This window comes from Protobothrops mucrosquamatus, unplaced genomic scaffold (assembly GCF_001527695.2).
Source record: "Protobothrops mucrosquamatus isolate PMUCROS unplaced genomic scaffold, P.Mucros_1.0 scaffold683, whole genome shotgun sequence".
In the NCBI taxonomy this organism is placed as follows: Eukaryota; Metazoa; Chordata; class Lepidosauria; order Squamata; family Viperidae; genus Protobothrops; species Protobothrops mucrosquamatus.
Window position 1 is genome coordinate 345,909 of NW_015386970.1, and position 23,541 is coordinate 369,449.

The 23,541-nt window shown below is 40.2% G+C and overlaps 1 protein-coding gene across 1 annotated transcript in view; it reads right to left on the reverse strand.

The window, feature by feature from the left end:
• Nucleotides 1–1,189: 1,189 nt before the first annotated feature.
• Nucleotides 1,190–23,541, reverse strand: part of HRH3 (histamine receptor H3) — a 24,498-nt gene continuing 2,146 nt past the window's right edge. Inside the window, exons 2-3 of the mRNA XM_015818143.1 lie at nt 9,235–9,401; nt 1,190–2,035 (exon numbers count right to left, since the gene is read on the reverse strand). Coding sequence (XP_015673629.1) covers nt 1,190–2,035; nt 9,235–9,401 — 1,013 coding nt within the window. The remainder of the gene's footprint in view (nt 2,036–9,234; nt 9,402–23,541) is intronic.

Here is a 23,541-nt window from a genome sequence, read left to right on the forward strand (position 1 = left end):
TTAGGATATTGAATGAATGAGAACAAAGTCTTGGTATGAGTGCACATGGCATTAATCTAGCATCTTGTCCCTGTAACTGGAAGAGAACACTGCCCTACTATCAGGATTAGATTTCCCCCCCCCCATGACATGTAGAAATGTCTTTCATCTCTAGAAGCAAAATGCAGGTAGTCCTCAACTTAAAACTATTCATTTGGTTGTGACTCTTCAAAGTTACAACCCTGCGGAAAATAATGACTTATGACTGGTCCTTGCACTTACGTCCGTCGCAGTTTCTCTGTGGTCACATGACTGTGGTTCAGACGCTTGGCAACTGGCATGTATTTATGACAATTGCAGCATCCCAGGGTCATGTGATCACCTTTCACAACCTTCCCAGCTGGCTTCCATTGAGCAAAGTCCATGGGGGAAGCCGGATTTGCTTAACGACCACAGCAAAAGAGGCCGTAAAAACCAGTAATGTTCACGTGATGACTCACCGAATGAGCACACCGCTTAGCAAAAGAAGTTCCAGTCTCAATTGTGGTCGTAAGTCAAGGACTACCTTTACGTTGGACCAGCTTTGGACATTTCTTTCCCTTCCTTGTATCTGAAAACCATGAGGATTTGAAGAGCATATATTTAAATGCGTATTTTCTTCGATTCAACTGACTGTATCTAGATCTGTTCTGCAACCTATTTTTGGCTATACAGAACTAAAGCAGAAAAAATGACCCTGGAAAAGGTAGAAAGTTTGACCCAAGTTCTGAAGGCAATGTTAAGTCTACCAGAGTTATGGCACACTTTTTCTTTTTTTTAATCCCACAGATATTTTTTGCCAACTTTCAGCAGTGCAATTTGAGGGTTCCACAGATACGAAAAGAGAACTTGAGGACCACATCCAGTCTACACATCAAAGGTTACAAACCCAAGACCTAGACAACTTGGTCTCTTCTTCATCCTTTGTAACTCTTACTGTCACACCCCTTAAAACAGTGGTTCCCAACCTTTTCTATACCCCGCACCCCTAGAACGCTTCTGATATATTCTCGCACCCCTTACAAAAGTTCAAAATAACGGCAACGAATTATGCATATGCACTATAATTTTGAAAACCCAAGTTTTTGTACCCCCGGGAGGTGCGAGCAGCCCCGGTTGGGAACCCCTGCCTTAAAAGAAATCTTGATGCAGTTACTTCTACCTAGTTAGGTTACTTCCAGCATTTCTGGAGAGAATTATGGGGCTGGATCTTCAGTTTCTTTGGGCACAAGAGTTTAACAAAAGCTCTCCTGAAGCTGTAGTGACAGAGTGGATAAAGGACGGGGTTGATGGCCGAATTAACCCATAGCAGCCAGAAGGAAGCTTCATACCAATACACAGGGATACAGTGACCATGGCAAGCAGCCCGGATGATCATGAGAAGTGTGTATGGTGCCCAACAAAGGCCAAAAATCCCCACAATGACAGCTAGTGATTTTGCTACTTTCTTGTCCCTAGTGAGTCTGAATCGTTGGGTCACACTCTGTTTCTCCAAAGAAAGGTTGGCTGCCCAGTCTTTATCATTCCTTTTGCTAGAAGATTTTCGTCCCGCGTTGGAGTCCTGTGAATACTTTGCGTTAATACTTCCTCCAGCGTCTTTTTCTGGGATGTCCCATTTCGGAAGCGTCAGGCTTCCTGGATCTTTTTCTTCCCACCTACAGCATTTCATGGAAAGTTTGGGCCCCGTGTTCATTCCGGTCTCCTCCACGAAATTCTGGCTGTCGTGAAGGACCTCCAGGCGGAACTTGGTCCGTTTCTGTATGTTCAGGTAGATGCTCAAGTTGAAAAACGTCACGCTGATGAAAGGGGTGAAGAATTCAATGGTGGAGGCCGTAATGAGGAAGTACCAGTTGTAAAAAAATTCTGCATAGCATTCCCCATCGGGAATGATGCTCCGCCCAGATATGTATTCCCAGCTGATAATTGCAGGTCCATAGAGCAAGAAAGCTAAAAGCCAGACCATCGCCATCTTGAATACGGCTCGCTTGGTGTCGCCTTGCTGAGCTCGGTAGGAGACCTGGAAAAGGAAAACGAGGAGTCAAATTTACTAGAGAATATCCTCTCCCTGCGTGGATATCCAGTTCAAAGGAAAACAATGGATTATCCAGTCCAATGTTTTCTTGCTGCTTAGCATTAACAGAATAACAGAGAATTGGAAGGGACCTTGGAGGTCTTCTAGTATCTAGTCCAACCCCCTGCTCAGGCAGGAAACCCTATACAATTTCAGCCAAAGGGTTGTCCAATCTCTTCTTAAAAACCTCCAGTGTTGGAGCATTCACAGCTTCTGGAGGCAGGTTGTTCCACTGGTTAATTGTTCTAACTGTCAGGAAATTTCTCCTTAGTTCTAACTTGCTTCTCTCCTTGATTAGTTTCCATCCATTGCTTCTTGTCCTGCCTTCAGGTGCTTTGGAGAATAGCTTGACTCCCTCTTCTTTGTGGCCACCCCTGAGAAATTAGAACACTGCTGTCATGTCCCCCCTCGTCCTTCTCTTCATTAAACTAGACATACCCAATTCCTGCAACTGTTCTTCGTATGTTTTAGCCTCCAGTCCCTTAATCATCTTTGTTGTTCTTCTCTGTACTCTTTCTAGAATCTCAAATCTTTTTTATATTGTGGTGATCAAAACTGGATGCAGTATTTCAAGTGTGATCTTGCCAGGGCGTTATAAAGTAGTATTAACACTTCTCGTGATCTTGACTCTCTCCCTCTGTTAATGCAGCCTAGGACTGTGTTGGTTTTTTGGGCAACTGCAGCACACTGCTGGCTCATATTATCTGCACCTGATATTTTCATTAGTCTTACTTACTTGAGTGGTACACACATGTGTCATTCTCTGCTTGAAAAAACCTTGGGTATCAAAGTGTGTGTGTCCATGTGCGTTGGTATGTATAGATTGGAAGACTCCTGTATAGTTAGTCATGATAATTTTTTTCCATGACAACTAAACACAGATAGTCCTCAACTTACATCTATTTGTTAGTGACCGTTCTAAGTGAAAAAAGTGACTTATGACTGTTTTTCACACTTAACGACCGTTCCAGCATCCCCATGGTCACGTGATCAAACTTTGGATACTTGGCAACTGACTCGTATTCGTGACGGTTGCGGTGACCCCGGGGTCACATGATCCCCTTTTGCGACCTTCTGACAAGCAAAGTCAATGGGGCAGCCAGATTCACTTAACAACAAGTGTTACTAACTTAATAACTGCAGTCCCTCACTTAACAACCGTGGCAAGAAAAATCGTAAAATGGGGTAAAAACATGCTTAACTATCTTGCTTAGCGACAGAAATGTTGGGTTCAGTTGTGGTTGCAAGTCAAGGACTCCCTGAACTGTTTTCTTTCAATAGCTAGCTGTCCTCTCTCTCTAGAGAGAGGGGGGGTGTTCTTTGAATCTCCAGCATTCTTTCATCCGAGTCTTTTGATGTATGTTGTTGTTGGTGTGAAGTGTTATTCTCTAACAGCCTTAACCAGCTGCGGGGGCGGGGGGAACAGTGGCCATGGCCTGATTGATTTGACCCTCTATAATGGTCCCAGTTTCGCATGTGACCCCTTGGGAAAATTAATTGCCCAACCTACCTATGGAGCTTTGTTTGACTTAAAGAATACAGTAATGACTACATTGTGGCATAACCTTACCCAATACACTTTATAAAATACCAGGTGTGACTAACCTCAGAGAAAAGGTCTATATGTATCACCAGGATAATAGGAGAAAACTGATGAGGTACTAGGCTGTAGTCCAAGAAAATAAACACATTAATTTTTAAGGTATCAGAAGACTATTCACTGGGTTTGCTATATAGGCCAACATCTATCACCTTCCCGGCAGATTTGAGAAAAAGGGTCCGGAGGCTAAACCAGAGGATGAACGATTGAGGGAACTAGGCATGTCTCATCTAACAAAAAGGATTACAGAATAGTCCACCCCCCTGCTCAAGCAGGAGACCCTATATCATTAAGGGTGATCTGATAGCAATTTTCCAGGACTTGAGGGGCTGTCACAGAGAAGAGGGGGGTCAACTTATTCTCCAATGCACCAAAGGGCAAGACAAGAAACTAATCAAGGAGAGAAGCAACCTAGAACTAAGGAGAAAATTCCTGATACAACAATTAATCAGTGGATCGGCTTGCCTCCAGAAGTTGTGGGTGCTCCATCAGTGGAGATTTTCAAGGAGAGTCTGGGCAGATATTTGTCTGAAATGGTTTAGGCCAGGGTCTCCTGCTTGAGCAGAGGGTTGGACTGGAAGACCTCCAAGGTCCCTTCCAACTTTGTTATTCTATGTTCTCTGTTTTCACAAGTGATCTACTGTCTAATGCTTAGATAAATGACAAGGTGCGTAAAGCAAATAGGATGCCAAGGGCTGATGGCTCCCCTTATAGAGCAGTAAGTCCGCTGCCAGCTGGACTTCCGATAGCTCTGAACTCCGAAGGAAACTGCAGCTGTCAGAAAAACAACAGGACACAATTATAATAAATAAAAAACAAACTGCAAGTTAGGCAGAGCCGGTTCTAGTTTAAAACTGCATATTTTAAAAAATAACATATTTCTATCTATCTGCTGACGAAATGACTGCATTTAGAAGAGGTGCGTAGTAACGCATTCAAAATAGATTGCTATTTTAATTCCTTCAATGTCAAACTCTACCATAGCTGGAACTATTTCCCCCCCCCCCCCCAGTATAATCTCGGTGCCTTTATTATTATTTTTTCATACCTTAGCCAGGCCGTTTTAGATTGCCTCCACTGAATTTTTTTAAAAAAAAACTCCATTGCAATTTTAAAACGCATTATTTTTATTGCCAGGGAAATGTGTAATTGAGATTTCCTTTGAATACCCTTGGGAAATCTGACTGTGTAGGAATGGGGTTCCTTGATGGATCTGCCTTACTTAATTCAGCTAATGCCTGAAACTAGTCGTAATACTGGTACAATTCGTTTTTATTATTTTTTTATTATTATTATTATTATTATTATTATTATTATTATTATTATTATTATTATTATTTATTTTTGCCTTTGAATCAGTATTGACTCCTAGTGACCACTTGGACAGGCCCTGGTGTGTTCTTGTCCTGGTTTGTTATGGCCTTCTTCCTAGGGCTAAGAGAGAGTGACTGGCCCAAGGTCATCCAATTGGTTTGGTGTCAGGACTAGAACTCACAGTCTCCCGGTTTCTAGCCTGATGCCTTAACCACTCGACCAAACTGTTTCTCAGTGGTACCATTAGTGACGACGAATCATTTAAAGCTGCAAGTAGAAGGGTCACCTATCAAGTAAGGATCCCCTTATGGGTCTGCTTTGCTTTCAATTTCCTATGGACAGGTAATCCTCAATCATTTAGCAACTTTTTGAAGTTATGGCAGCACTGAAAAAAGTGATTTATAGGGGTCCATGCCCTTATGGTTGTTGCAGCATCCCCTCAGTCACATAATAAATAATAATAATAATAATAATAATAATAATAATAATAATAATAATAATAATAATAATAGTAGTAGTAGTAGTAGTAGTAGTAGTAGTAGTAGTAGTAGTAGTAGTAGTAGTAATAAAATTGGAAGGGACCTTGGAGGTCATCTAGTCCAATCTCCTGCTCAGGCAGGAAATCCTATACCATTTCAGACAAATGGCTGTCCAGTCTCTTCTTAAAAACTTCCAGTGTTGGAGCATTCACCGCTTCTGGAGGCAGGTTGTTCCACTGGTTAATTGTTCTAACTGTCAGGAAGTTTCTCCTTAGTTCTAGACTGATTTTCTCCTTGATTAGTTTCCATCCGTTGCTTCTTGTCCTGCCTTCAGGCGCTTTGGAGAATAGCTTGACTCCCTCTTCTTTGTGGCAGCCCCTGAGATATTGGAACACAGCTATCATGTCACCCCTAGACCTTCTCTTCGTTAAACTAGACATACCCAATTCCAGCAACCGTTCCTTATATGTTTTAGCCTCCAGTCCCCTGATCATCTTTGTTGCTCTTCTCTGTACTCTTTCTAGAGTCTCAACATCTTTTTTACATAAAGTCAGATGTGACCCAGTTAACAACAGCATCCCTTAGCAATGGAGTTTCTGGTCCCAAGGACTCCCTGTATCTAATATTAAATAAGTTATGTCCTATCACTGCAGTAGTTCCACATCAATATGAAAATTAGTCCACTTTTCTCCAAATATATAAAGACTTAGTCTATTTACTTGAATGTATGCATATTCAAATCAAATCACATTTATTGTTACAATCAAAAGGCCAGTAATATGCTTGCATATTCTGCAAGTGATTATTTTCCTGAATGCAACATCTTTTAGATGTGTATTCCTCTAAAATAAGTCTTTCCAATTGGATGTTCCCAGAAGAACTGTCTTGTATGAAATTGTTTTCTGCATCAGAAAATGTTGGAGGTGTGGTAGAGAAAGCAGATGGCAGCAAGTTCTAACTGTCAGGAAGTTTCTCCTTAGTTCTAGATTGCTTCTCCCCTTGATTAGTTTCCATCCGTTGCTTCTTGTCCTGCCTTCAGGCGCTTTGGAGAATAGCTTGACTCCCTCTTCTTAGTGGCAGCCCCTGAGATATTGGAACACTGCTATCATGTCCTCCCTCGTCCTTCTCTTCGTTAAACTAGACATACCCAGTTCCAGCAACCGTTCCTTATATGTTTTAACCTCCAGTCCCCTAATCATCTTTGTTTCTCTCACAGTTACTACTATTGAGCAAGGTACCCCCTATACTATACCTGTACATTTGGTTTTTCTTGCCTAAATGTAGAACCAGTGTTCAAGTCTGTCCAGGTCCTCCTGTATCCTAAGCCTGTCTTCTGGAGTGTTGGCTATTCCTGCCAGCTTGGTGTCATCTGCAAATTTGATGAGTTCCCCATCTATCCCCTCATCCAGATCGTTGATGAAGATGTTGAAGAGCACTGGGCCCAGAACAGAGCCCTGGGGCACCCCACTATAAACTTCCCTCCATGTAGATGCGGTTCCATTGAGGACCACACGCTGAGTACGGCCGGTCAGCCAGCTACAAATCCATCTGGTGATGATGCTGTCTAACCCATATTTTTCTATCTTATTGAGTAGTAGGTTGTGATCTACTTTATCAAATGCCTTACTGAAGTCCAAGTAAATTATATCCACAGCATTCCTCTGATCCACTAATTTTGTCACGTGGTCAAAGAATGTAATAAGGTTTGTCTGGCATGATCTGTTTTTGACAAACCCATGTTGGCTTTTAGTAATGACTTTGTTTGCCTATCTAAAATCTATCATCTATCTATCTATAATTTCTCTCTCTATCATATCTCTATCTATCTATCTATCTATCTATCTATCTATCTATCTATCTATCTATCTATCTATCTATCTATCTATCTAACTATCTATCTATCTATCTATCATTTTTCTCTCTCATCTCTCTCTCTATCATCTCTATCTGTGTGTCTGTCTCTGTCTGTCTGTCCATCTATCTATCATTTATCTGTCTGTCTCTGTCTATCTAAATATCATCTATCTATCTATCTATCTATCTATCTATCTATCTATCTATCTATCTATCTATCTATCTATCTATCATCTATCTATCATCTATCTATCTATCTATCTATCTATCTATCTATCTATCTATCTATCTATCTATCATTTCTCTCTATCATATCTATCTGTCTGTCTGTCTGTCTGTCTATCTATCTATCTATCTATCTATCTATCTATCTATCTATCTATCTATCTATCTATCTATCTATCTATCTATCTATCTATCTATCTATCATCTATCATTTCTCTCTCTCTTTTCTTGTTAGCACAGCAGGCCTCCCTGCCCTCCACTGTCTCCTGGAATTTGCCCAAATTCATGTTCACAGTGTGGATGACATTCTCTAGCCATCTCATCTTCTGCCGTCCCCTTCTCCTTTTGCCTTCTGTCTTTCCCAACATTGGGGTCTTTTCCAATGAGTCCTTTCTTCTCATTACTGGTAGGTAAGTATTTGAGCTTCGGCTTCAAGACATTTACCTCAGTGTGGCTTGGAACTATATCAATCTCTTCCTCTTTCATCTCTTGCAGATCTCCTCTCTGACTCTCCTTCCCTCCTCCCCCTCCCTCTGTGGCTACAGCTCTTTCCCTTGGTCAGCTGCCCCCAAAACAGCTAGAATTATTTGATGGTTGTTGTTAGTTGCGAAGTCATGTCCGACCCATCGCGACCCCATGGACAATGTTCCTCCAGGCCTTCCTGTCCTCTACCATCTTCTGGAGTCCATTTAAGCTCACGCCTACTGCTTCAGTGACTCCATTCAGCCACCTCCTTCTCTGTCGTCCCCTTCTTCTATTGCCCTCAATCTTTCCCAGCATTAGGGTCTTCTCCAGTGAATCCTTCCTTCTCATTAGGTGGCCAAAGTCCTTGAGTTTCAACTTCAGGATCTGGCCTTCTAAAGAGCAGTCGGGGTTGATCTCCTCTAGGACTGACCGGTTTGATCGCCTTGCAGTCCAGGGGACTCGCAGGAGTCTTCTCCAGCACCATAGTTCAAAGGCACTCATATACAAATCTTCCTAGTTCGGGGATAGACAACAACAAAACCATAATTGCAATCTCTATTTGCAAGAGATTTGATTGATCTGTTCTTTTCCTGCAGCCTGCTCCCGAGAGAAAGGGAACGTAGTAAAAGTCCCCATCTAATTTTTAGATCTGGTTTTTTTAACGGAAAAAAAAATTAAATGTGTCAATATTTCATACTGGGTTTCAGAGACACAAGTAATATGTGATTTTGGAACAAGATGGAAGAGGAACAGGAGGAAGAGGAACAGGAAGAGGAACAGGAGGAAGGAGGAGGAGGAAGAGGAACAGGAGGAGAAGAAGAAGGAGGAGGAGGAGAAAAAGGAGGAGAACGAGGAGGAAGGGCAGGAAAAGGAAAAGGGGGAGGAGAGGGGAAGGAGGAAGAGGAAAAAGGAGAGGGAGAAGAAGTAAGAGAAACGGTAGGGTAATGAAAAGGAGAAGGAAGAGGAAGAGGAGGAGGAGGGAAGGAGGAGGAGGAACAAGAGAAGGAAAAGAAGAAGGAGAAGGAAAGGGAGGAAGAGAAAGAGGAGGGAGAAAACGAGGAGAAGCCAGAGAGCCAGAGAAAGGGCAGGATAATGATGATGATGATGATGATGATGATGATGAGGAGGAGGAGGAGGAGGAGGAGGAGGAACGCAGCATCAGTTCAAAATCATTTGTCAACTTTTTGAATGGCTAGAAGAGAACTCACCGCTCTGGTCACAGAGAGGAATCGGTCATAACTAATCAGAACGATATTGAAGACTGAAGTGGTACACAATAGATAATCCATCACCAGCCAGAGTTTGCAAAAGCTTTTCCCGAAGGCCCATCTTCCCGTGAGGACATAGGGTACATACAGTGGAATACAAAAGGCACCTGAAACGAGAAAGCGTGATTCATGCTTTTCAAACATCTCCTCGGCTGACAGGATCAAAGGGCATGGATTGAATACAAGTCAAGGCATTTGTCTCATACAAAACAGTATAAATGCTGGTTGTGGTGTATTAGCTGTCATCGCCCACTGCCTTGGCTCCTCCAGAAACTGCTGAGATGTTGCAAGTTCAGTCCTGGAATATTGATAATCTCTTAAACTAAAGTGGTGATTTTTTTAAAAAAAAAACACCTTCAATTGAACTACTAGGAGATGGGGAAAGACAAAAGGCTAAAAAAATGGGAGCAGCTCTATCTTTGGGACAATGGCTGTTCTTCGGTGTTCAGTTAGGTCGGGGTAGGCAACCTCGGCTCTTTTATGACTTGTGGACTTCAACTCCCAGAATTCCTGAGCCAGCATGGTTCAGCATGGAAACCTCTCCATTTCTCCTCAGCATGTCTGGCTCAGGAATTCTGGGAGTTGAAGTCCACGAGTCATAAAAGAGCCAAGGTTGCCTATCCCTGAGTTAGGTAAAGGTGTCATCGGAATGCATGGTGATGAGGGCTTGGAAACCTAATCTAGATTATTGGGTTGCAGTAATCTACGAAAGAGAAACCGTGGATTGTAAGGGAAAGAATCTTGGATACAGTAGTACAGGTAACTCCTTGAGTTATGACTATAATGGAGTTTGCCCATCACAGTCATAACTTATGATGGTCATCAAGCAGTCACAAGACTGATCTATTTTGCAACCTTTTTTGTGATGGTCCTTAAGTGAGCACAGCAGCTGTGGTCAAGCAGTCTGGTTATTAAGCAAACACAGAGGCATGGTGGCGCAGTGGTTAGAATGCAGTACTGCAGGCTAATTCTGCCAACTGCCGTCAGTTCGATTCTCACCGGCTCAAAGTTGACTCAGCCTTTCATCCTTCCGAGGTTAGTGACAACCCAGATTGTTGGGGGGCAAGACGTTGACTCTCTAAACCCCTTAGAGAGGGCTGTAAAGCACTATGAAGCGGTATATAAAAATCTAAGTGCTAAGTGCTAATGCTATTTGGCAAACTCAAAGTTCACTATGGGCTGATTTTGCTGAACAATGCTGAGTAAATGCTGGATTAGGGCAAACCTGTGGTAACAGGAAGTCAGATGACCACAGGATGTTGCAACTGGACCTAGATATGGCTGAGCTGCTGACCGGCTGAAGACTGGGGGGAGGGAGTATTGGAACGTAAAATCCAGGCCATAACTACTCCCCAGATATGACGGTTGGAACTCTGAATTTTTGCTAAGTGACTCACAACTTACGACCACAATTGAGCCCCAAATTTATGTTGTTCAGTGAGAAATTTGTTAAGTGAGTTTTGCCCCTTTTTACGACTTTTCTTTCCACATTAAGTGTTAAATGAATCACTGCAGTTGTTAAATTAATAACATGGTTGTTAAACGAATCCGGCTTCTCCATTGACTTTACCTGTCAGAAGGTCGCAAAAGGGGATCACAGGACCCCAGGACACTGCAACTGTCATAAATGTGAGTCAGTTGTCAAGCATCCGAGTATAAATCACATGACCACGGAGATGCTGCAACGGCCGTAAGTGTGAAAAATGGTCATAAATCACTATTTTCAGTGCCGTTGTGACTTCAAACAGTCACTAAATGAACTGTTGAAAGTCGAGGACTACCTTTATCTAATCTAGTTTCCTGCTCAGGAATTCACTACAGTATGGCCATCTATCCTAAGGTCTCCAATGAAGAAGAATTTTCTGTCTTGCAAAGCCATCTGTTCAACTGAAGAATGGCTTTTCCTATTAGGAAATTCTTTCAAATGTGCAGCGAAAATCATTGAGATTGCCTCTTTGTAATTTTAAACTGATTGTTTCTTATCTTGCCTTCCCGAATAGCTCTGGAAAATGGTTCTTCAGATACTCAAAGACAGCTATCCTGTATTTTCTTAGTCTTTTCGAAACTTCAGGCTAAAGCAGGGGTGTCCAGCCTTGCTAACTTTAAGATCTGTGGACTTCAACTCCCAGAATTCCCCGGCCAGCCATGGGGTTAACCTATTCTCCAAAACACCAGAAGGCAAGACAAGACAAGATGGATGGAAACTTATCAAGGAGCGATCCATTCAACCTAGAACTTCCCTGACTGTAAGAACAATTAATCAGGGGATTGGTTTGCCTCCAGAAGTTGTGGATGCTCCATCAGTGGAGGCTTTTAAGAAGAGATTGGACAGGATTTTATCTGCAATTGTATAAGCCAGGGGTAGGCAACCTTGGCTCTTTTATGACTCGTGGACTTCAACTCCCAGAATTCCTGAGCCAGCCATGCTGAGGGGAAAGGGAGAGGTTTCCAAGCTGAGCCATGCTGGCTCAGGAATTCTGGGAGTTGAAGTTCACGAGTCATAAAAGAGCCAAGGTTGCCTGCCCCTGGTATAAGCTCTTCTCTTGAGCAAGGGGTTGGACTAGAAGAGCTCTAAGGTCCCTTCCAACTCTGTTATTCTGTTTTTAAAAATACTAATATCCCGAGCATGGTTCTCAGTTAAAGTACCTTTGGCCATTGACAGTTCTTTATTTTTGTGGAAATATGGAGATAAAATGAAGCAACTTTTAAAATGAACCTGAAGTCAGAAAATACTGCACATATTACTGCGTCTTTATCTTTCCATCTCACTGTTAGCTTTTAGCTTCCCGCAATTATTTTATGAGTTTCATAACATTCGATAGATAATGGCTCAACTATAAGAAACTCTGCTGTTTCAATATGAAGGATGATTTTAATTTAAGTGAATGTTTTTGCTATTCAGAGTGCCTCGCCAGTTTTCAAAATTTTACATTTTATTTAATAGTGGCAAGGCAGCCAGTACTATTTGTTGAGTCCATTAAACATAATGCAAAAAATAATAAAGGTTCCCCGAAGTTCCATTAGTAACAACACTGTAGTTGCTTACTCAGAAGTGGGTCTTGCTACTTAAAATTGTTTGCAACCAGATGTATTTTTAAGAAAATTATTATTTTATTTTTTTTACTGCTGGGCGATGTACTATTGGGATTATAGCATTTCATTTTTTTTAATTTATATTCATCATGCTTATGTTGTATCAAGTAAACTTCATTTCAGCTTCTACTGTCCTGTGCTCTTTGGAATACTAGGTCCCGATTAGACAAAACTTTCCTGTAACAATGTGTTGCTTTTTTACGCATAGCCTCTGTTCAGTTTTGCCTAAAAACACATACATACCAATTTACATTAAGATAAGATAAAGATAACATTTGTTGTCATTTTTTACTATGAGCACACTGGCCCACATTAAACATGAAATTCTGTGGCCTGCTCTCAAAAGAAAGTACGTATGTATGTATGTCTAGTTTAACGAAGAAAAGGACAAGGGGTGACATGATAGCAGTGTTCCAATATCTCAGGGGCTGCCCCAAAGAAGAGGGAGTCAAGCTATTCTCCAAGGCACCTGAAGGCAGGACAAGAAGCAACGGATAGAAACTAATCAAGGAGAGAAGCAACCTAGAACTAAGGAGAAACTTCCTGACAGTTAGAACAATTAACCAGTGGAACAACCTGCCTCCAGAAGCGGTGAATGCTCCAACACTGGAAGTTTTTAAGAAGAGACTGGACAGCCATTTGTCCGAAATGGTATAGGGTTTCCTGCCTGAGCAGGGGGTTGGACTAGATGACCTCCAAGGTACCTTCCAATTTTACTATTATTATTATTATTATTATTATTATTATTATTATTATTATTATTATTATTATTATTATTATTATTATTATTATTATATCTACCCATACACCTACATAACACACATATACACATACTACATACATACATATATACACCTACCCCATAACACAAACACACAAACACACATACATATACATATACACATATACGCAGGGCTTTTTTTCTCATAGAACGGCACCTTTTTGGGATGGAACCTTGTAGGGTAGGCAAGGCAGGTTGTATAACGTGTGAGTTCCGGCACCTTTTTTTTTTTTAGAAAAAAAGCACTGCATATACACATATATACAAATACACATATAAATATTAATCGCTGTCCATTTTGAATACAATACTTTATGATAGTTCACTGAAGTTAATGGCATGAAAATATCACAAACACTGGAGCAATTAGAGCTTTTAAAAACCAGGAAAAATGAAGGCAAGAACGAACCTCTTCTACAAAATCTTGGAAGCAAATTGCAGGAACTAATCTAGGCAGTTACCACTGACTAAATCAACAAGACACCCCCCCCCCAAAAAAAAAGGATAACCAGGAATGTTGCACTGAAAGTTTCAAATAAATGTTCTGCTTACGTTGGGGAACAATCATCCCAGAAAAGTCATATTGATTCACATAGTTTCCCAGTCATCTTCTTACTGACATTGTGTTTGGAAAAAAACACCTGTTTTGAAGGTCTAGTTCAGGTCTGGCATGGCTGGCTGAGAATTCTGGGAGTTGAAGTCCACAAGTCTTAAAATTGCCCAGTTTGGAGAGCCCCAGTCTAATTGGTGTAGTTCCATCATCTCATTCATGTGATGAAGAAAACATCTGGAATGTTGTAATTTGCCAGTCAAGAAGATGCCATATTACAGGTGGTCCTCGACTTACAACAATTAGTTTAGTGGCTGTTCAAAGTTACCAGGACACTGAAAAAAGTGATTTATGACCGCTTTTCACACTTATGGCCATTGCAGCCCCATGATCACGTGATAAAATTCAGACGCCTGGCAACTGACGTTGCTGGTTAGAAAGTTGCAAAAGTTGATCGCATGATCCCGGGACACTGCAACTGTCATAAATATGACATAAATATGACAGTTGCAGTGTCCCGGGATCATGCGATCAACTTTTGCAACTTTCTAACCAGCAAAGTCAATGGGGAAGCCAGATTCACTTAACAACCGTGTTACTAACTTAACAACTGCAGTGATTTACATAACAACTGTCTCGCTTAACGACAGAAATTTTGGGCTCAATTGTGGTCGTAAGTGGTCGTGAGGATTATCTATATCTCCATTCGTTGAACCTTTGAAGCCCAGTATGGAATTGCCATTTGAAAATCATATGGCTAAAGTTACTAAAAAAAAAAAATTCTTAAGAAATAATGTCTCTCCCTTTGGGTACCTAATGACAAGAGCTGTAATTGCTCCAGTCACATCCATTCAAACAGCAAATGTTGAAATTTTATGAAATAATAGCTCAAAGTCTTCCTTTATGCAAGAGAGGTGGTTTCATGATAGATTTATGACTTTATCTCATGGCTGACACGAATGGAGAGAGAGATTAAAATGCACAGTGAACGCTGAGTGTTTCTTTCTTTTTTTTCCTTTTGATTTCTATTTTGAATCCATTTAGAATCTGTTGCTTTCTAACAACTGTAAGAAAAAAAAAAACAGGATAAAATTGAGGCATTAGGTATTGAGTGATAGGCAGCCCTATGTGAATGGAGGAATCAGCAGAGGTTTTTTGAAGTGGCTGAAGCAAGATCATAATCGTTTTTTTTCTGGAAGGCTATGAACAGGTACTAGAAATAGTGAAAACAGTCATCAACATAGAAATGCAGGCAAGCCAAGGCTAAAAAAGAGATGTCAGTATAGATGGGAACAGAGTTGTATGGAATGACAATTAGCAGAGATGGGTCTCTCTCTCTTTCTCTCTATCATTTATCATCTCTATTTCTCTATCTCTCTATCTAACTATCCTTCCTTTTAATGACCCTGTAATCCCTTAATTCAGGGTAGAGTCGGGGTGACTGGATGGAGCTGAATGTTTACTGGCCAGATGCCCTTCCTGACACCCCTGGAGTTTGCAGCAGATATTTTTTCTTTGTTGCCCTATCTGCTGCTACTTATGATTGAACTCTCAACCTTTCAAGTGGGAGGCAAGCATCTTTACCACTAGGCCATCACACCACTTATCTATCTATCTATCTATCTATCTATCTATCTATCTATCTATCTATCTATCTATCTATCTATCTATCTATCTATCTATCTATCTATCTATCTATTATGTGTTCAGTTCGATGCAACACAACTCTCTTTATTGCAAAGTCAAAACAGAAAACTAACAAGCACATGCTCCACCCATACTTATACACTCAGCCTAAAGGCGGCAGCCAATAGGAGCACAGTATTCTCCCACTTAAATGCATAACAAGTAGTCTGCAGACAGAAAGTCTGGTCTGCTGGCCACTTGGCCAGCTAACCATTTCTTCACAGTTCTCAGCATGTTAATTCACAGACTTTACTCAATACATTACACTATCTATCTATCTATCTATCTATCTATCTATCTATCTATCTATCTATCTATCTATCTATCTATCTATCTATCTATCTATCTATCTACATACCTACCTACCTACCTACCCACCTACCTATCTAATCTCTCTCTGTCTATCTATTTATCTATCATTATCTATCTATCTATCTATATTTATAACTATCTATCTCTATCTCTATAATTATCTATCTATCTATCTATCTATCTATCTATCTATCTATCTATCTATCTATCTATCTATCTATCTCTATATTTATTTATAATTATCTATATCTATTTATAACTATATCTATCTATCTATCTATCTATCTATCTATCTATCTATCTATCTATCTATCTATATATATATATATATATATATCTATAATTATCTACTTATCTCTATATCTATTTATAATTATCTATCTATATCAGTGGTTCTCAACCTGTGGGTCGGGACCCCATTTGGGGTCGATCGACCATTTCACGGGGGTCGCCAAGCAAAGCTGTCTGCCATTTTTTTTGTCCGCCATTTTTTTTGTCCGCCATTTTTTTCCCCTTTTCCGGCGGGTGCCTTACCTCCCTTGGGCTGGGCCAGCTGGTGGTCGGCCTGCTCTATCTCTGCCGCTTGCCAGCTACGCCTCAGCCGGCGCAGGGGGCGGAACCACGCATGCGCGGCGCTCCAGGGCAGGGAAAGTCCTCGACTTACGACCGGTTGGGTAGTCCTTGACTTACGACCGGTTTAGTCCTCGACTTACGACCGGTTTAGTCCTCGACTTATGACCGGTTGGAGTCGCGGCATTAAAAAGGTTGAGAACCACTGATCTAGATCTATCTAGCTATCATCATAATCTATATCTATCTATCTATATCTATAATTATCTATCTAGCTATCTCTATCTCTATCTATTTATAACTATCTACCTACCTACCTACCTACCTATCTATCTATCTATCTCTATTTATATCTATATCTATCTATCATTATCTATCTATCTATCTATCTATCTATCTATCTATCTATCTATCTATCTATCTATCTATCTATCTATCTATCTCTATATCTATTTATAATTATCTATCATCATCTATATCTATCTATCTGTCTGTCTGTCTGTCTGTCTGTCTGTCTGTCTGTCTGTCTACCTACCTACCTACCTACCTACCTACCTACCTACCTACCTACCTATCTCTATCACTTTTGTTTAGTCTATAGTCTGCCAAAATAGTGAGCACCAGCCCAAGGCTGCATGAAACTCTGGAATCAAAAACTAACTGGTATCCTGAGCCCAGGATAGGTTCCTCAGGTCTAGGCAAGAGATATGTGTCAGACCGCAGTGCTACATTCCCTCCCCACTCTGGCCAGGGCCTCTGGAGCTCTTCTCCAGTGCACTAGATGTCAGGCTCTAGATGAATTGCTACCTGTCCATTGGGAAATGATACCAATAGAAGATAATATTTATATCTCATGGTTGAATTGTGGGGTCCTTGGTGTTCTCTGAGCTTGGTTATCTTGCTGGGCAATTAAACATCTGCAAGAAAACAGCCAAACTCAGAGAGCACCAAGGACCCCATAACTGGGAAGGGAGCCAGCATTTCGACTCTCTGATTGACTTCATCAACCTTTCAAATCCCCAGGCTGATGCCATTTGAAAAGAGCAAAGAGATGTGAGGAACATAACAAATTTCCCCTAATAAAGATGTATTTCAGATATCAAGATTTATCATACACATTTTTAAAATAAAAATTCATCTGCATCAGCCATTGGGTTCTGAAATCTGATACAAGCAAAGAGAACTAATTAGGATTCAGAAGGATGCCATGAATGAAGTAAAAGATTTTGTGTTTTTTTACTTTGCTTATCAGAAATCCCCATCATTGTTGCCAACTACCTGAATTTTGTTCATGTAGTAGGCGTGAGCTTAAATGGACCCCAGAAGATGGTAGAGGACAGGAAAGCCTGGACGAACGTTGTCCATGGGGTCGCAATGGATCAGACACGACTTCACAACTAACAACAACCACGGGGATGTGTGAGGGGCATAATTTACTTTTTTCCAGTGCCATTGTAACTTCCAAAGGTCTTCCAAAGGTCTCTGGACTACATAGTCCGCTTAGCTTTACAGTTATCTTGGCCTAGCTATCAGTAGCTTGCAAGAAAAGTGGTCTTATAACTTGAGAAAGCTTTATGTCCAGGTCAAGATCATTCAAAAGCTAAATGCACTGTAGAGCAGGGGTACCCAACCCCAGGTCCGTGGACCAGCATGCCAGCAAACGGTTCGCACAAACAAGCAAAGCCCCATCCATGGGATGCAGGCAGCACACAAAACCACGCACTGCAGTCCATGGAAAAACCTTTCTCCATGAAACTTTGATTCTTTAATTTCTAACGAGATCCACGCAACTTACCTGTGCAGCAAAAACCAATTATATACCTTTTAGGCAGTCATCTAACAGCCCTTTCACTGATAACCCTCTTTTATATATGCAGGAATCGTATAGAAAAGTACATTATATAATGCCAAAATTTACATGTCAGGCTGAAAAGAATCCAATCATTGAGATTTACTGGAATCAGTCTCTCACAGAATTATATTAGCCCAAGATAAAAGCGAATTACTGCTGCAAAACAGCATAATCCTTGCTATGTATTATCTTGCTATTAACATTGTTAATCTCAGTGTGATTAAAATATTATCTCGTAAGGCTTATTGATCCTGAAAGATAAGCTTGGAAGCCCCCTTATGTTTCTGAATAAGTTGGCCATCCCCCCAGTCAGCTTTGCACCCTTTTAGTATTCATATTCCTGCATAATATTGTTCCAATCTGGCACTAAAAAAAGAAATCTGCAACGACAACTATTTCGTTTAATCCTCCTGTCTGCTTCCATCCCGAGACTGTCAAAACTGACATTCTATTTTTCAGAGGTTTCACACTACACAACTGTTATTGGCCAAATGGGTCTCGGCTTGATAGCACAAGATGTTCCCATGAGTTCTTCAGCCTTCGTGAAGTAACAGAAGACATTTTTGGGTCAAACAACAATGAACATGGTTGTTCCATCGATGGAAGGTGTTTTTTTTTAATTTTGATGGCAGAGAAAGGATGAAGAACATAGAACATTTGTGTCTTGAAGGACAGAAAGTCGTCCCAGGAATGAGTTGCATGATGTGTTATCCACAGCCTAAGAAATCCAGAGTGTAAGAAATCCAATTAATAGCCAAAATGTTCATTAACTGTTGACTACTCTGAATATCTAAGGAAATCATAGCTAACTGAGTGGTAACTGAGCATCCATCAAGGGAAACAATATTTAGCAATTTCTCATATACTGTATAGCTTGAAAACATACCATTTTCAGAAAGAATGGAGCAGTCTTGCCTCCAAGTCTGGCAAACACTAAGAATGGTGTATCCTCATGGAACTAATAATAGTAGTAGGTAACAACAACAACAACAACAATAATAATAATAATAATAATAATAATAATAAAAAGTTGGAAGGGACCTTGGTGATCATCTAGTCCAACCCCCTGCTCAGGCAGGAAACCCTATACCATTTCGGATAAATGGTTGTCCAGTCTCTTCTTAAAGACTTCCAGTGTTGGAGCATTCACCGCTTCTGTAGGCAGGTTGTTCCACTGGTTAATTGTTCTCACTGTCAGGAAGGTTCTCCTTAGTTCTAGGTTGCTTCTCTCCTTGATTAGTTTCCATCCGTTGCTTCTTGTCCTGCCTTCAGGCACTTTGGAGAATAGCTTGACTCCCTCTTCTTTGGGGCAGCCCCTGAGATATTGGAAGACTGCTATCATGTCCCCGTCGTCCTTCTCTTCATTAAGCTAGACACATCCAATTCCAGCAACCGTTCTTTATATGTTTTAGCCTCCAGTCCCCTAATCATCTATCAGATTCCAAGACATCTTTTTTCCTATGCCCAATAAATCTGTAGATTTCTTTATAATGATAACTTCCATTTTTTGTACAAAATTCAAAAAAGTATATATGTTGGGATTGATCTCAAAGCTTGAAAAAAACCTCCATCTTATGGCTGCATTCATATGGCATGCTCAAACCACTGAACCATATACTAATTAAGCAGAATGGAGTGTGCAGCATCTTAAGCCTACATCTTAAGCCAAATAGTAAGAAATGTTAAACAAATAAAAAAAACCTGAACTGTTTTTATTAAGTGTAATTCCAGAAAAAATGATAAAGTGTATACTTAACATGACATGTATTAACAGCAGTGGGGATTGTATTTGCTCAGCACTGGAAAAATGAAAAAACGCCATTGGAGGAAGAGATAATCAAGAAAATAGTGGACTGTGCTGAAATGGATAGACTTAGATTGAAAATCAAAGAAAAAGACACAGAATATTTTCAAACATGGAACTTATTTTATCGATCGCTGGGAAAATGGGATAGAGAGTAAGAACGTAACTTGTATTACTAAGCAAAACAAATCAACCCAGACAACACATTGTTCATTAAGCACTAGACTAGACTAGACTAGACTAGACTAGACTAGACTAGACTAGAATAGAATAGAATAGAATAGAATAGAATAGAATAGAATAGAGCTGGAAGAGACCTTGGAGATCTAGTCCAGCCCCCTGCTCAAGCAGGAGAACCTATACCATTTCAGACAAGTGACTGTCTAGTCTCTTCTTTAAAATCTCCAGTGATGGAGCACCCATGATTTCTGGAGGCAAGCTGTTCCACTGGTTGATTATCCTCACTGTTAGGAACTTTCTCCTTAATTCCAGGTTGCTTCTCTCTTTGATCAGTTTCCAACCATTGTTTCTTGTCCTGCCCTCTGGTGCTTTGCAGAATAATGTGACCCCCTCTTCTTTGTGGCAGCCCCTCAAATACTGGAACACTGCTATCATGTCTCCCCTATTTCTTCTTTTCTTTAGACTAGCCAAACCCAAGTCCTGCAGCCGTTCTTCTTATATTTTAGTCTCCAGCCCTTGGAACATCTTAGTTGCTGTTCTCTGAATTTTTTCCAAACTCTCAATATCTTTTTTTGTGATATGGTGACCAAAATTGGCTGCAGTATTCTAGGTGTGGTCTTACTAGGGTTTTATAAAGCGGTACTAATACTTCACGTGATCTTAATTCTATGCCTCTGTTTATACAAACCCAGATTGTATTAGCTTTTTTGTCTGCTGCTGCACACTGCTGCTCATAGTAGGTATCATCCACTAGGAGTCTAAGGTCAGTAATGAATTGTAATAATAGAAAATTAATAAAATATTAAAAAAAAGAAAAAGAAATTTTAAATGTCAACCAAGTTAAATACCATGTGTGAAACACACCATTATTGTTGTCGAATAGATATAGTTAGGCAAGATACGTGAATACAACCTAATCCCAACCCCGTGCCTTTCAAAATATTGATCCATGAGTTGAAGGAAGGATTATAAAATACTAAATCTGTAGATGAGATAGTATAAAGGAGATAAGTGACATATTAAAGGATAGCTTCAAAACTCAAAGGGCTCTTGATAACATTTATCTATCTATCTATCTATCTATCTATCTATCTATCTATCTATCTATCTATCTATCTATCATCTATCTATCTATCTATCTATCTATCTATCTATCTATCTATCTATCTATCTATCTATCTATCTATCTATCTATCTATCTATCTATCTATCGTATTTCTTAACTGCCCATCTACCTTGGTTGCAAGTTGCAATAATAAGCAGAAATGAAGATGAATGTTAACAACGAATGAAAAAAAATTCCTATATTGGGTAGGAAAAATTGATGCAATGAGCATAGAATTGGGAATAGCGGGGTGGGGGGGGTGGAGACCCTACTTGTAAAAAAAGATTTGAATATTTTGGTGGCTTATGAATTGAAAGTGAGCTAACCGTGTGATTCAAATGCAGAAAATGTAGTCTGGTGCTGCATTGACAGAAACATAAGGTCAAGATCAAGACAGATCGTTTTCCTCCCTATTTTTCATCGGTCAGATCACACCTGGCACCATGTTTGGAGAAAGACATTGAGAAAAATGCCCAGAGAGAAGCAACCAGATGGTCAGAAGCTTGGAGAGGTGAATTTATGAAAAACGGTTGGAGCTATTGGGTATGTTTATCTGGAGAGGAGGGGACTGTGAAAAGAGACACAATGCGATCTTCAGGTATTTGAATGGCCATCTCATATAAAATGAGGGAGACTTGTTTAGACTTGTTCTAGGAGATAGAAGTTATATTACAGGAAAAATATATTTTAATTGGATATCAAGGAGGAAAATCCTAATTAAAAACAATGGAATTAACTTTATCAGTAGGTAATAGACTCTTCTTCGTTGAAGGAGTTTAAATAAAGGCTAGGTGGCCATTCCTTGGGAACGCTGTTATAGTGGATTTTTTTAGTGCGTAGGAGGTTAGATCATCTATAATGTCATTTCCAACCCTTATAATTCTATAAAAAGCAGTAAAGAATATCACGCACCTCGGTTCTAATTTACACGAAAGCTGGGACATGACCACTGAAGTAAAGACAAGGATAGAGAAAGCTCGAACAGCATTCTTCAAAATGAAAAAGATCTTCTGCAGTCACGACATAAGCCTAAGACTGAAAATCAAGCTTGTCAGATGCTATATTTTTTCTATCCTGCATTATGGAGTAGAGAGTTGGTCTCTGACAGAAGGCCACCTGAAGAGACTAGAAGCATTTGAAATGTGGATTTACAGGCAGCTGTTACGTATAAACTGGATTGACAAGATCAGAAATGAGGAGGTGATAAGCCGCATGGGAAAGCCAAGGAAACTCATCAAAACAATTAAAAAACGAAAGTTAGAATATTTCAGACATGTGATGTGACACCCAGAAAAATACGGCATACTCCATTTAATCCTCCAGGGAAAGATTGAAGGCAAACGAGGTCCAGGCAGAAGAAGAACATTGTGGCTTCAAAATCTAAGGGACTGGTTTGGACAAAACTCAGCAGCACTTTTCCGTGCGGCTGCTGATAAAAACAGGATCGCCAACATGATCGCCAATGTCCGATAATGGATATGGCACAAGAAGAAAATATGAAATAAGAGCATATTTCTGGCTGGAGTTTGAAAAAGCATCTGTTGTGATATGGATTCAACAAGCCCAGTTCATACACCTGATCTCTGTCTTTGGGTTTGTTCCAATTTTTCAGCTCCATATAAACCAAACATGTCTTTCCTATACTGGGAAGTGCCCACCTGCAGCGGAACAGAATTAAGAACTCTGGATTTAAGTAGGCCTGCTATAGTTTGAAAATGAGTTCCTTAAGTATAAGGACTTCCCTTTTTAAGTCAACCCATTTAGGATGTTGTGCCCCAAGCAATGCATTACTTGACATTTAAACAATGAAGTTGAACCTGGCTGTGAAGTGATCAAAAAGTAACTTTTTAAGATAGCACTGCTCCCTTAGTCAAGAAAAATGCCCAGCTACATTCAAGCAGTTGTAAGTCTAACTTCTGCCCAGAGGGTGATTTTGTGGTTTGATTGCATTAAAAAATAAACAGCATAGACTTTCTCAATTTGATGTCATCCAAATGTATTTGGGTAGAAATTCTAAACCTAGCCAACATAGCCAGTAGCCAAATTGGATTTGGGCTGATGAAAGCTGTAGTTTACCACCTGTTGACATCTCTGAATCACAGGGTTGGAAAGAATCTTTAGAGGTTTTCTAATCCAGCCCAAATTTGGGAAGTCTCCAACATCATTAACAATGCTTTAAAAATATTTTACATGGAAGGCAGGATTTGTATCGCTCCAAAATGTATGAGCAGCTGTGCTTATTTCTTAAGATTTAAGTCTATCATTTTTTTTTCTTTCTATATATTTTTATTTTTTAAACCAACAAAACAAAACA